Source organism: Mustela nigripes, chromosome 1 (genome assembly GCF_022355385.1).
Source record: "Mustela nigripes isolate SB6536 chromosome 1, MUSNIG.SB6536, whole genome shotgun sequence".
Classification (NCBI taxonomy): Eukaryota; Metazoa; Chordata; class Mammalia; order Carnivora; family Mustelidae; genus Mustela; species Mustela nigripes.
This window is the reverse complement of record NC_081557.1, coordinates 91,791,417-91,805,980: the sequence shown is the minus strand read 5'-3', so window position 1 is coordinate 91,805,980 and position 14,564 is coordinate 91,791,417. Positions and strand designations below refer to the sequence as shown.

Here is a 14,564-nt window from a genome sequence, read left to right as displayed (position 1 = left end):
TTGCCAGTGTTTATCTTTAAGGAATGAATACAAGTAATTTTTGCTTTCTTCTCTATTCTTTAATATATTTATAGAATTTTTGACAATAAAGTGGCAATATTTTGATAATCCGAGGAAAACAACAAATGTATGAAAATGTTTTGTGAAATTTCTGATGGGATGCACTGCAGCTCTGGCTGCCCCCAGGGCGTTCCTTCTGGGAGCCTAAGCCAGATGCACTTCCCATCTCTTCTGAGGGTTCCACACCCGCGTGTTCATACATTCAAGTACATATGCACACATGAAGACTCGTGCATTGCCTCTGACCTCAAGCTCAAATCCATGGTTTTGCACCATCACATACATGCATGTGTCCTTAGCCCCAGCACTCACTCCTAGAGCTCTTCCCTAAGTGAATCTGTAATACAGTTGTTTGGAATTTGGAAAGTGTGCAAAACGACAGTATCATGCTGTCCATATCACAGTCGCACGTGGGGGTCAGTTTCTACCCCCTGAGGTGGCTGAACAGAGGTTCTCATCACACTGAGCACAGTGGCCCCTGGTGGGACAATGTCCCATGGGGACTCTCCCTGGGAGAGAGGACATGGAGAGAGACGGGGAGGCCCTTGGGGTCTCCAGCAGGAGACTCTATTCTGGGGCCTGGGACAGAGGTCCCCAGCCAGCTGACTAGGGGGTCCTAAAGCCCGAGTTAATGAGGAGGCAGTGCTCCTTTGAAAGGCTTCATTGTTGGAGGAGGAGATGACTGCACAAAGCCAAGCTCGGGAATGAGTACCCTCTCCCATCAATTTATCATGGGAAACTTGCCCAGTGTCTAAGGCTTTACAATGGCCAGGCTGCTAGTAGTTCATTCATCAAACATGTATTTAGTGATGATGATGTTTCATGGACCGTTTTTGGCAGCTGGGGATCTAGAGATGAAAAGATGTTGCCCTGGTCCTCACTGGGCCCCAAGGACCAGCGCAGGAGACAGAGAAGTCACTAGCTAGTTGCCTTCTGACACCCTCAGTGGATGGCAGGATGGAGTGCACGCCACAGCACAGGTCAGCCTGGGCAGAAGTGTGGAAAAGCATAGCAGGCATCCAGAATAGTGACGAGCTCAGAATGTGTGTGCACATGTATGTACGTGTGTGCACGCGTGTGGAGTTGGGGGGCAGGGGAAAGGGGCAGACGGCATAGCTAAGACACTGATTGGAAAATCAGCACAACCACCCAGGGATGGCGGCACATTCTCTACTGGACACGTGCAGACCCCGCGGCTCAGCGGTTCTTCTCGTGGGTGCTCGCCCGACAGGCACGCATGCGCACGGGCTCCAGGAGACCCCAGCGAAGACGCGCACAGCGGCACCATATGTAGCGGCTCCGAGCTGAAATCTACCCAAATGCCTATCTATGGGTAACAGACTGGAGGAAACAATTCTATGTACACACACAGTCGAAACCCGTGCAGAAGTGGCAGTGAACGATCTATAACCACGCACAACAATATGGATGAAATCCAGAAATGCAAAATAACGTTGAGTAAAAGAAGCCGGATAAATGGTATGAACTTCGCTTATATAATCTATGAAATGCGGCAACACTACTCTGAAGTCAGGATGGCTCTCACCCTGCCCCAGGGGTAGGGAGGTGACTAGAAGGGGCACAAGGAGGTCCTCTGGAGGGTTGCAATGTCGTGTTCCCTGCTCTGGGTCTGCTGGCCCCGTGTGCTGTGAAAATTCACGGAGCTGTACACTCGCGTCTCTGCGTCGTGGCTGTGAGGATGGAGGGGAGGACACAGGGTCCCTGAAAAGATATTTCTGGGCTTCCCCTCTGGTAATAGAACTCTGGCCTCCCTGGCGCGGTGCCGGGCCACCTATGGCTCAGAGGGTAATTCAGAAAGACCACAGGAAAGCCAAGCGAAGGACGAGATGGCACAATTATCGAGCAATTTCAGGGCAGCTTTCCCGGCTGCCGGGAGCTCATCTGCAGATGCTTGGGCTGCCGTCCCATCACACGCTGCTGGTGGAGGGAGAAGCCGGCCCCCTCCTGCTCCCTGCTCTCCTCCTGAGATGTCCTGGGTATCTCCTGGATAGTACTCCTGCCCCCTCCCCCAGGGTGTGCCTCTCCACATCCCCACTAGACTGGACACCCCACTGAGGACAGGTGCACCTGCTGATGTAGCTAGACCAGGTGTGCTCCAGAGTAGTCACCCAGCAGAACACAGTGGTCGAGTGGCTGGAGATCAGGAAAGGAAGAGGGAAGGATACATATTGTGGGATATGGGTGTGTAGACTGCATTTGTCCCCTCTTCCTTCTTTGTCAGGCCCCTCTGAGCACCCAACGGAAGGGCAGGGAACAGCTGCCTGCATTACACTCCCAGGTTTGGGCAGATCTTGCCATCTGAGTCCTCTCTCTAATGCTGAGGCCCAGCTCTGGCCCAGACAGGGACGCTCCTGCCTCCTCTCAGCTGTCTGCCATCTTCTCTCCTAACTTTAACGGGCTCTATGCTGAGCACGCCACTCAGGGCAGAACTCCAGCAGCCCTCCAAGCCCAGATCGTTCGTGCTGGAGAGTGGATCATGTCCAGAGGCCATGGACCAGCCAGGCCCCAGTCAACAGCCCTGGGGCCTGCTGCAAGCTTCCCTGGTCAGCCAGACCAAAAGAGCTGAGGCCCTGGTCTCGCTTTCACATCTGCTTGGTTTTGAGCCCTGACTCAAAGAAGCCTCCAAGGGCTTGTGACAACCTTGCGGCTCTTGGAACAGAGGACTGACCCAAGATGGACACCGAGTAAGGCCTCAACTACTCTTGGGTGACCAGAACCCATTCTTATCCATGAATTCATGTAGAAACACAGATATAAGTAGCTCCCGGGTTTGCCCTGGACACCTGCTAATCTTCCGAGAAATTTTCCCTTTCTCCTGTCACCCTCATCATTCAACCCTGGGCCTACTTACCGGCTGGCCAGACCCAGGGCTGGAGCAGAAGATGGTGTACTTGCGGATCACCCCATTGGGCTTGGTTGGGGGGAGCCAAGACACAACCACACTGCTGGCAGATGAAGGGACAGCTTTGATGCCAGCGGGGGGACCTGGAACTGAATCGGGAGAAGGCCAGGTCAGTTTAGAGAAAGGAGCTCTGCCTTTGGGAAAGAATGACAGGGTGGGGAGAGTAAGGCGGATCAATCTGGGAGAGCTTCCTGGAGGAGGCATCCTTGAGCTATGATTTAAAGGGGGAGGTTCCAGCAGGTAAGGAGAAAGGTGATCACTTGGGGCTTGTAACAAAGTATCCGAGACGGAGGCACTGGGAATAGTCATCTTCAAAAGTGGCCAGAACCAAGGACTTAGGATACTTCAGAGACAAACAGAACCCATGGGGAATTCACCTTGATTCCCACAATCTTAACCTACTTCCTGCTTCAATGCTTGACTAATAGGTTGTATGTAGGCCAAACAAATACACTGGTCACTTTGCTCTTTGGCCTATGAGCTCCTTGACGCTGGGGGCTCCAGAGACTCACAGAGCAGGCCTCCTCCTGGGGGGTCAGAGGCTGGTGGTCAGCCAGTGGGTGACTGGGCTTCCTGTCATGTGCCCAGGGCACTGCCCCTGGGCTGCTGGCTAGACCCTTTCTGTTTCAGGAGGGGAAGTCTACCAGGGAATTGGCTGGGACATTCATCCTAAGGGGATCCCAATTCATATGGATTCTGCCCTCCCACTGCCCCCATCTCTCTGGGTCAGCCTAACCCAGCCGGGACCCCGGGGCTCTACTTGGGAGACTGGACGCTTCCTGGTTTCAGGTTCCCTCATCTCTCCTTTGTATTGTCGTGTACTCGTCTTTCCTCCTGGGAGCTTTACGTTCCTTTGAGGACAGTGATGACATCCCGCTCAACTTACTTTGCCTCCCGAGCCTCTGTTTGCCCCTCTATATGATGGACGTAATCACAACCACATTATGGGTTTGCAGTGACAGTCAGCACTGATCAACATAAAAGCACTTGGCACCTCCTGACATATAGAAGACAATAAATGGTGATGATGATCATTTTTTGCATTCCCTCTCTCAACTCTTAGCTTCTAGTACTACTGCATTTTTTAAAAAAAATCTAGTAAGTCAACAATTCTAGGCTACATAAAATAATGATTCATCATAACCACACACCCAGGGGCCCGAGCCCTCCCTGCTATAGCACCACCATCCCGCCCCTGCTAGTGTCTTTGCAGCTCTGGAATGCAGGGGGCCATTCGGGGGGCACTGGGGCAAGTGTGCTGTCGTGTTCAGATCTTTTCTGTCCTTGCATACTTTTTTTCTCAGCAGTAACTGAGAGGGGTACTTAATTTTTTTTTTTTTAAGACTTTATGTATTTATTTGACAGAGAAAGAGGATGAAAGCAGAGGGAGCAGCAGGTTCTCTGTGGAGCAGGAGCCCAATGCAGGGCTCGATCCCAGGACTCTGGGCTCATGACCTGAGCTGAAGGCAGCTGCTTAACGACTGAGCCACCTAGGCACCCCCGTTTGTGCAGTCTCGAGGTGATGTTACTAGGTTCACAACAAATTTGGAACTGCTTCATTTGATTAGTAAATTGGGTTCTATTGTAACAGAGGGTCCTTCTGTATCTCTAATGATGCTTCCTGCCTTAGAGCATACTGTGCCTGACATTCCAGCTCTCTCTCCTTTCTGCCTGGTGTATCTTTTATGTACTCCTTTCCCATTTCCATACCTTTATGTTTTAGGTGTTTACTATAAACAGCATGTATTTGGGTTTTGTTTCATTGCTGGTCTGACAGTCTTTCTCTTTTCATTGAATAATTTAGTCAATTGATCATTTATCAATTTATCATCAGTTAATGCAATTACTTATATATTTATGTTTAAAAAGCTTCTCTTACTAAGTACTGTCTGTCCCACTTATTCTGTTTTTCTTTTTACTCCTTTTTGTGATTTTTTTGGATTGAAAATTTAAAAGAAATACTTTATTTCTCCCTCTCTATTAGCTGGCTATTAGATAGCCTGTTACCACTTTTAGGGGTAACCCAATATGAATCTTTAACTTACCAAATCATGAATTGGTACTTTTTTCCTCCAACAATGCAAGGACCCCCATTTACCCTCACCCAATTTATATGCCATTTTGTATATTTTAATGATGTATATATTTTAGGTCCTCCCCAAGAAAATGTCACTGTCATCATCGTTTATGCAGTCAGTATTAATGGAGATTTACCCGTATGTCCCCCATTTAATTGTTCTTTTTTTCTTGCATCACTGAGCTCCTACTTGGATCATCTTCCTTCTAGCTAAAGAAGACCCTTTAATATTTCTCTAGAGCAGGCATATTGGTGGTAAAATCTCTCAGTTCTCGTTTGTCTTTATTTCTTCGTATCTTTATTTCACTTTAATCCTGGAGAATATTTTGGCTTGGTATAAAATTATAGGTTGATAACTATTTTCCTTACATAATTTATATCACTGCATTGGCTTCTGTTGTTGGTTTGTTGGTTTTCATTGTTTCTGACAGTTTAGCTGCTGATCTCATTGTTGGTCCCATAAGAGTAACTGGTCTTTCCCCCTCCGGTTGCTTTTAAGAATTTTCTCTTTGTGTTTCCTGTTTAGCCGCTTTATTAGGATAAGCCTAGGTGTGGACTTCCTTAAGTCATTGCCTGCAGAGTTCCTAGAACTTCTTGTTTTAGGGATTGAGGTCTCTCATCAGTTTTGAACAGTTTTCAGGCATGTTATCTTCTGCGCCATTCTCTTCCTCCTCTTCTTTGAGACTTCCTCTCACATCCTCTATGTCCTTGATATTCAGAATGTGGTCCGTTGGTCAGCAGCAGCGTCACCTGGGAGCATGTTAGAAATGCAAAATCTCAGGTTCCACCCTAGACCTACCAAATCAGAATCTGAATTTTAACACGACCCCCAAGTGACTTGTATGCACAGTCAAGTTTGAAAGTCGCTGTTCTATGTCTGCTACTTGCTCTTTTATTTTCCATTCATTTTTCTTTCTGAGCTTCTTTTGGGTCTTCTCATCTAACTTCCAGTTCACTAATTCTCTCTTCAGCTGCCTCTGATTGGTTATTAAATCTATCCACTGAGTTCTTAATTTCATGTATTAATAGTTCTTGTTTCTAGATTTTCTATTTGATAGTCTCCAATTCTCTTAAAATTTCAATTTCATTCAGAGTAACTATTTGAAAGCTCATGTGATAAAACTTGTGTTTGGAATTCTTGTGGGTCTATTTCTTTCTTTCTTTTTTTTTTTTTCCTGCTGGCTTTTGTTCACGTTGTTCCTCATTATTTTTATTGCATGCCAGACACATCATTTGCAAACTTGTTTGTAGAAGTAGTTTGAGGTCTCAGATGATGTAATCTTTCTAAAGGGAGAATTTACATTTGCTTCTGGCAAGTATCTGCAATCTGGGGACTAGCAACCTGGGCCTACCTCAATCTAATTTCCAGGACTGAGATGATTTGAAGCTTAGCTGGTCTACTTTGGGTGCACTTTTAATCCAACGTGCTGTGCCCATGGTCTCAACTCCAGGTAAGGGGGATTCACCAGATAGACCTGTCCACCCCAGCAGGCCCTGAACTCCCAATTTCCTTTCCACTGCTGCTCAGATTATCAGCCCCTGCCTCCAGATTTGGCAAGTGTCCCCTCATGGGAGAGCTGTTCCAAAGGCCGGCCTCACCTCCTGGGCCTCCACTCTCCCTGGGATCCTGGCCCAATAATTCTGCACTCTCCTGCGAGCTCAGGGATGCCTTCAAGCAGGTGTTTTAAAAATGTTTTATCCAGATTTCCTAGTGTCCTCAGCAAGAAGGACAGTGGGTTTGAATTACATAGATAGTCCACCATTACTGGAAGTGCAGATCCTCTGATATGTTTCTCTAAGCTTGTGCTCACGCCTGCCTTCATTGTTAAAAAGGCCACCCTAGCACACACCTTCCGCTTCTCTGCCTAGATACCCACAGGTTCTAACGGGCCTCTCTGACACTGGTCCTTAACCCCTAGAGCCCCTTCCTGCCATCTGTCCTCCTACTTCAGGAGTTACCTTCCTAAAACACAAGTCCAGTCAAGCCTCGTCCTCAGCTAAATATCTTTAAGATGGTTTAAAATCCAACTCAATTTTCACTCTGATTGAGCATTCCCAGGGGAGGGGAGACGTCAGCAAAGGCTTTGTTGCTCAGGAACCAAGTCCAGCCAAGCCAGCCTGAGAACAAGTTAAGACTGGGGGATTTGGACTTCAGAAATGAGCTTGAATTTATTTGAGTTTGTTTTCATTTTATCTTTTAATTTATTTTGGTTTTCTCTAAATTTCCCAATCGTTTTTTTTTCCTTTGGAAGAAGGCACAATCCTGAGCCGGGGCAGGGGGTTGAGCGTGGGGGCAGGGAGTCACCATGTCTTCAGCTCTTCATTCCAAGCTCCCACAGCAGAGCTCATATTGCAGTGTGGACCTGTCTGCTTCCTGAGGGAGCTGAGAAAGAACTGGAATGGGATAACCTGGAGGAGGCGGGACCAGGACTGGTGCTGCGCCTGCTGGTCTGTGTGCCCATCTGCCCCTGTTCTTTCCTATTCCTTGCAAACCGAGCCTCCCTCTTGCTCGGGTCCCCATGCCCCTCCATTCCTCAGAGAGAGCTGTCCCCATCACTGACACTAGCGGATTTATTACCCTCCAGGGAAGTTAGCTGTGATCATCCCACTCCCCTTTCAGTGACTGGCTTAGCAAGAGACATGTTGCCCCAGTGTTGTCAACAGGAAATGAGGATGAATCAGTTGAAGGGTTTCTGGGGAAGGTGTTTTTCACTCCCGAGAGATGCCCACAGGAAGAGACCCCCTCTCTCACTGGGAACTCTGTCCTGTCTGGTGGGATGCCTAAAGCTGCAGTCATTTGGAGATCATGGGAGGCACAGCTGACAGGCGGAGGATGGCAGAGCAGAAGGATGGGGCCCAATGAGTTAAGCAACCTTGGAGCTATGCTCCTCAAGACTTATTGTTATGTGTGATAATAATACACTTAGTAGTTAAATCTTTCTTTAGTTGTACTATTCGCAGCCCAAAGCTACCTGTCTGCCACAGGCATGTGATGGAAAGTATAGAAGATATGGAGGCAAGAAGGCCTTGGTTCGCTTCCTACAAGATGCATGACCTCCAGCAGGTTGCTTTAGCTCGCCAGACCTCACTTTCCTCACCTTGAAAATGGACATGATAGTTACCTCATTGGGCTGCCGGGAAGGCTCGGTCACACTTACGACTACACATGCTACCCATGTCAACTGTGGCTGCGGTTCTGGGTGTGACAGCAGTTCTCACCTCACAGTGGCTTCCTTCTGGCTCAGGCCTCCCTTTTGGGGGGCACCGAGTCCCTCAGGGATGCCTGGGTCCACCTGAAGCGGCCAGCACCTTGGTAACTAGCAGGCCCCTGCCATTTCCTAGTGCTGCACATTTTAGGAAGCGTTTTACAGTTAACTTGCTTCTTACAACAACTTGATGTGATCAGTGTCCCCATTTTATCACGAAGAAACAGGTTCAGGAAGGCTAAGTGACTGGCCAGTAACGGACAGGGCTGGGCCATGCTCTTCTGTTGTGCCTGCCAGCACCCCTTTACTCTGCGGACCTGCCCACAGGACCCATTTCCTGACTGCATGGTCCCCTGCGCGTGTCCCTGGCCGTGGCTCTGGAGGCAGCTCTGAAGCGGAAAAGTGGGAAGCTCCTTGCAGGGAGGGATGATGCTATCGGACCTTCAGATTCCCTCGGGCGGGGGCGGGGGGGGGCGACCTTTGTCAAACATGCAGAAGAGCTTATAGCTCAGACCTTGCATCAGCACAGGATGCAAAAGGGCGGGGACGGGGGGCGGGGAGCAGTGGTTCCCATCTAGGGGCTGGATAGGTGTATTGTTCAGAAGGTCTGGAAGGGGCCAGGCTCCGAGCATGGTCCCCGCTTGGCCTGCACACACATGAGCAGGTGGCTCTGCCCGGAGCTGTCCCAGGAAACCTTGATGGGGGGATTAATGGCAGGAAAAGTAGGGCAGGCAGGTTGGTAAATATTTAATTGCTCAGAGCTTAAGGCAGGGAGGGGGGCCCGATCTGGTGGAGGACCAGGGCTTAGGGAGAGTGGGGAGCTGGATTAAACCGGTCTGTTCCCTGGGCACCGGCTGCTCTGGGAAACTCTGGAGCATCCCTTCCACCTTGGGACCCCTGACTCTAATCCTCCAACACCTTCTTCGGAAACACACAGGAGGGGACCCAGGCCATAGGAACTTTGAGAAAACTGAGGCAGGGAGGGGAGGAAGCCAGGATGTTAGCAGTGGCTGTTGCTTTAGTCCCCAAGCTGCCAGCCACTCTTCACAGGAACCAACTTAAAAATAGAGCACCTGCCTCCGAAGGCTGAAGCGTCAGCTAAGGGATGGTGTTGGGATGGGTGAGGAAGAAAGTGGAGGATGGAAGCAGGAGCCCCAGCTTCTGGATGCGGGGGTGAGAGGTGGGGGGAGGGGAGGCGCTCCAGACGAATGAGGCCCCCTGGTGGTGTGCATTTCTGGGCCCCAGCTGGGAGTCTGGCCCTTTTCCCAACCTCTTCTCTGCTGGGTTGGTTCAGCTCTCCACCTCCCCCACCATCTTCCTTTGTCACCCCAGCCTGGAGGGTTGGCTTGTGATCTCTGCTTTTCCTCCAGTTCCGTTCCATGAGGAAGGGCTTTGAGATCAGAGCTCCGAATGGAGGCACAGCCCATTCTGTCCCTGAGAGCCTCCCCAGAGCACCAGAGTCCAGGGCCTGGCCCATTCTGGGGCTTCTGCAGGATGGCTGCCAAGTCCCTAAGCCAAGATGTGAGGCGAGATGGCCCTCTCCCCCTCCCCGCCAATCCAACCATCTGTATCCAGAGGAAACCAGGCAGAAACTTGCATCAGAGCAGATGCCACAAAAAGGATGCTCTTGAAGGGGACAGGGGAAGAGAGACTTTATCAGCCTCTGACCTGGTGCTGCAGGGGGAGCCAAGGGAGCAGGTTCCCGTCGCTTATATGTTTATGCAGGAGTCCCAGAGCATCTGCTACCACCAATGGCAGTCTGTGGTCTCCCCAGGTGGGGTCCCAGAGTGCCCAAAGCCACCCTACAATGACTCAAAGGGACAGGAGACAGGATGGTGCCCCGCCGTCACCTTTCTCCTTGGGCAGCGCTCGGCAGCAGGCCCTGGGGGAGTGTGGCGGGGGTGCCGAGGCTGGGCTGGGCATGGCAGAGCGGACTTACCGTCCTCCTTGGTCTGGATGCAGAGCACGCCGCTGCGCACGCCGTCCCCGGCCTGGGTGTAGGCCAGCACCTGCACGCTGTAGTTGGTGAACTTCTCCATACCACGCAGCTCTACCCGCTCCCGCGTGGTGGTGATGTTCTGCATCTCGCCCCACTCTGCCAGAGACAAGCAGCCCCTGAGTGCGGCCCGGGTGGTGTGGGGCGTGCCTGGTCCCCCTGCCGCTGGCCCTCTGCCAGCCTGGGCTCCACTGGGCTCAGACTTCACCTCCATGGTAGTGGCAGCTAGGGGGACTTGGCCTCCAGGAACACGGGGGCAAATTTGGGGCACCGATCCCAGGCCTCATCTCTCCCCAAGGGGGTCCAACCAGGGCGAGCCGGCCTATGCCTGGCTTTGGCCCCAGTGACCTTGCACCAAATTCAACCTAATACTCTCCCTGGAGTATTGGAGAATATTTCCATCTCTCCGAGCACCCTCCCCCTCCTCCATCCAATCCCCTCTCCCTGCGAGGGATCCCAAGCGTGCCGTACTCTCAGTAGCATAAGAGCTAAGTCCCCTTCCCTTCTCCCTACCCCTGAGGACACCCTCCCCAGGAAGAACCTACAAAAAGAATCTGGGACAGGCTATGAGAGGAGACAGCCTCCGCCAAGAAGGGTCGGGCCTTCCTCCTGCTCAGTGAGGACCCGTCATCTGACTCTGTCAAGGGACTTACTGTAGGCTGAAGGAAAGCTTGGGGAGGGCCTCCCCTGGGAAGACCATGAACTTAGAAGGAGAAAAAAAGACAGGCTGCTGAGTTGACAGCTGTCCACTGAGACCCCTGGGCTTTCAGAAAGACAGGCGCGGACACTGGCTGAGGACAGGCTTTGTAGAAGCCCGTAGACCCAGTCCAGGGCCTCCCTGGGGACCTGCTGTGGTCAGAGGGCCCGGCCCAGGGAGGACAGTAGTCTGCCGGGGCCCAGGAATGAGAACACCATGCCCAGCCAGGGCAACTCCAGGTCAGTGCAGGAAAGCCTCAGAAACTCCAGCAATGGGAATTTTTTTTTTTTTTTCTTCAGGAAATTAGAAACCAGGGTAGTCAGGGTACTCAAGGACTGGAGCCAGAGAAAAGACCCAAAAGGAGGTCAGTATGGCCAGTGAGCCAGGTGCCTTTGGAGATTACAAAGGCCAATGACTTCCTTACCTTAAGGGGCTGAGCTAGGAACACTGTGGGTTTAGAAAAGAGGAAGCAAGTTCTGGAAACCCCTTATCTGGACAGTACAAACGGGGGGGCTGTGTCAGAGCACATGAACTAGGGACACCTCCCAAGACCCAAGCCCTGAGCTCCAGGCAACTGTGCTTTTGGAGGAGGCCGTGGCGGTGGTGGCAGGGAAAGGCTCATGCTGTCCGCAGTGCATCTCGGCATACATACGGAGAAGGGGTGAGGTGATGAGGAGGCAGCTGCCCTGCAGAAATGACCACAAGCTGGAGCTTCCAGTCCTCCAGGGGAGAAGGGAGAGCCAAGGGAGCTGGGGGCAGAAGGCTCAGGAGCCGGGGAGCCAAGCTCGCCGTGGCCCCCAGTAGAGCAGCTTCATGGTTTGGGATGCTGGGCCTCTGGCTTGTACAAGCGCAGGCTTTCCTGGTCACTGCAAGGCTCCCATGTACCCAGCGGGCAGGGGCTCGGTATGTTTGTGGGACTACAGAAGACTGCCTAGACCAGTGCATCCCAGGGCAAGGAAGGCACCCCTAGCGTTGGGCCACGATCTTGGGTTTTGTGCACCTGCCATTCCAGCTCCATTTCCTGCTCTTCTCTGGATCCTGGGCAGACTGCCCACCTCACTGCCTGGCCAAGGGATGCTGCACTGTCCCCCCACCAGCTTCTGGTAACCCCGTTTCCTCACCTTCTGGCCTCGGTGGTGAGGATGAGCCCCAGGTGCCCCCCCTTGCTCCACACCCCTCTGAAAGCAGTGCCTTCCTGACACTTTTTAACCGCCCCGTCTGAGTGCCAGGGACCCTGCTCAAGATCAACACGTTACATCAGAAAATCACAGACACCCCATCACACCTGCAGTCATTCCCAAACACATGGCCGTCCAGGAGCAGCTGATGTCCCTCCCCCCAGCACAGAGGTGACCATGTATCCCACCACCCATCCTGGCCGTGGCTCTGGCTGGGACAGTGTATGCAGAAGAGAGGGGCTGGGCCTCCACTTGATATCCTTTGGGAAGATGCTCAGCTCTGATCATCTGTGTCTGGTCTGGACACAGACCCCCAAGGAGCCTACATCTCTCACCCCGAGACACAGCTGTCACTCCCGGGACACTCACCCCCATCCACGTAGAGTGACCAGAAGATGACCCGGTAGCCTTTGAGGACGCCATTGAGAGTGCTGCGTGGGGGCTCCGACCAGGAGATGACGGCCACATCGGAGGTGATGGACAGGGCCCGGACGTTCTCGGGGGGCTGGCTGGGCACTGCAGGGGGCGGGGGAGAAGGGTAGAGTCCAGTCAGGGCATACAGCCTGACATCTGTGTCCCAACCAGGAGAACATGGGAGGAGCTCCCGATAGAGTGAGGAGAGTCTGGGCTGCGTGGTTGGGAAGTGAAGCATTTCCTCTCCTGGATTTGGATGAAAAGAGGTCTTCATAGCTTCGGTTCCTTGCTCTCCAGGTGGCACGTTCCCGGTTCTGGGTATGTGCTGAGGGCACAAGGTGATGAACACAAGGCATGACCCCATGGGGATCCTCCAGTGGTCACCACAACCCAGGAAGTTCATCTTTATCAGGTTGCAGAACCTAGAAGATCGCCAGGCCAGCCCTGGGTCTTATCTGATGGCTGCTGGCCCGATGTGGCATCTGACCAGGTGGTCTGAGCCCAGCCTCTTGGGCCCCGTGAGTCCTTATGCCAGGCTGAAGGGAAGGAGAACAAGGTAGTCCCTTCATCTTGTTGAAGGGGAGAAGGTTCCATAGACACCTTTAAGTTTTCTGGGACCATTACACATTTGTCCCTTGTCCCTACACATCAAAATGCCTCAGATGATGAGAAAACATTTTATGATAGCAACTTAGGTGGCCCACTTTGCCTCTAACCCTCTCCCCTGGAGCACTACCTTGGAGCCTAACCTAAGTTCTACACTCCAGAGTTGGCCCTAGTGCAGGTCACTCTTTCTGAGATGGCAGACGGTGGGGACGCCAGATTCCGGGAGCCACTTTGTTTGGAAAGAACTTTGGTGGCACTTCCTGCTGGCTTCCCAGGAGCTGGGGCCAAAGGGAAAGGCCAGGTCTGCTTTGCTCAGAGAGGGAGAAAGGAGGCACAGGCTGGATGGAAGGTAATTAGATCCCACTGCCCCACAAGAGGCAACTCTAATTTTTATGAGCATTTAAATGATAATACATCATCCTAACGATCCTCTTTGAGAATGATTATTGTTTCATATTACTTAGGTGTAAAAATATAAGCACCATGTAATTAGGGACCCAGTGTAATAAACTAATACAGATCGCCCGTTCGAACAAAATGAAGGTAATATAATTATGGAAAAGACACTATTGCTAAAGCAGGGCCCTTGACTACCCCAGGAGGAGTGCTAATATTGCCAGGAAACGATCAGGATCTGACAGGCTAACGAGGGCCTTAATTAAGTATGAAAAACTGCTGAGCAAATGCTGCTGGAAACTTCTTCCCTCTCTCCTCTTTTGTTTTGAAAATGACTCTACAGCCCATGCTGATCTCTCCCTGTTGGAAATTCTAGGTCCCCCACCCAGAAGCGGGAGCCTGGGAGGTACTGCCCTGCTGGAGGCCTGGCCTGGCTGTTTCCTGGCCCGGCCCCGGTAGACAGCAGTCAGGGCTGTGCGTGCTGTGGCTGTGTGGGCCTGGGGCAGCTGTCCCCCTGGACACGCCTTCCCCGGGCATCCCGGGTTCGCATCTCTTGGTCCTATATCCAGCCTTGCTCCAAAGCGAGAGAGAGACAATGGGGCACAGGAGAGAGTATAGGATTCAGGATCTGACCTGGATTTTGACCCCGGGCTCTGTTCTTTAGGTGATAGGTGATTCCGGACAGGCTTTTTAGCTTCCTTGAAACCTGGCTCCTTTGATGGGGAGCGCCCTAGCTATTGGCGCTGCGTCTCATAGGCAGGTGCCCCCCTGTGCCAGCATTTCTTTGAAATGCAAAATTTATTCAACCTGCTAGCAGGAGCTGGGTTGGGGGGAGAGCCTAGCAATCTGTTTATGGCCTTCCAGAAGGTTCTGATACACATTCAGGTTTGAGAACTACTGGGTCAGAGCACCCTTGGGATAAGTACTGTTGGTTTGAAGAGGTAACAGGTTGACTCCCCTCCACCCAGCCGGGCCTGTGGTCCAGGGAGGTGCTGGTTGGGGACGGAGTCG

The 14,564-nt window shown here is 51.9% G+C and overlaps 1 protein-coding gene across 1 annotated transcript in view; it reads right to left on the bottom strand.

Annotated features, from left to right (window-relative positions):
• The window catches only part of DSCAML1 (DS cell adhesion molecule like 1), a 337,942-nt gene that overhangs the window by 17,211 nt on the left and 306,167 nt on the right, over window positions 1–14,564 (bottom strand). Inside the window, exons 18-20 of the mRNA XM_059416450.1 lie at window positions 12,507–12,653; window positions 10,206–10,361; window positions 2,933–3,072 (exon numbers count right to left, since the gene is read on the bottom strand). Of these exons, the coding sequence (XP_059272433.1) occupies window positions 2,933–3,072; window positions 10,206–10,361; window positions 12,507–12,653 (443 nt within the window). The remainder of the gene's footprint in view (window positions 1–2,932; window positions 3,073–10,205; window positions 10,362–12,506; window positions 12,654–14,564) is intronic.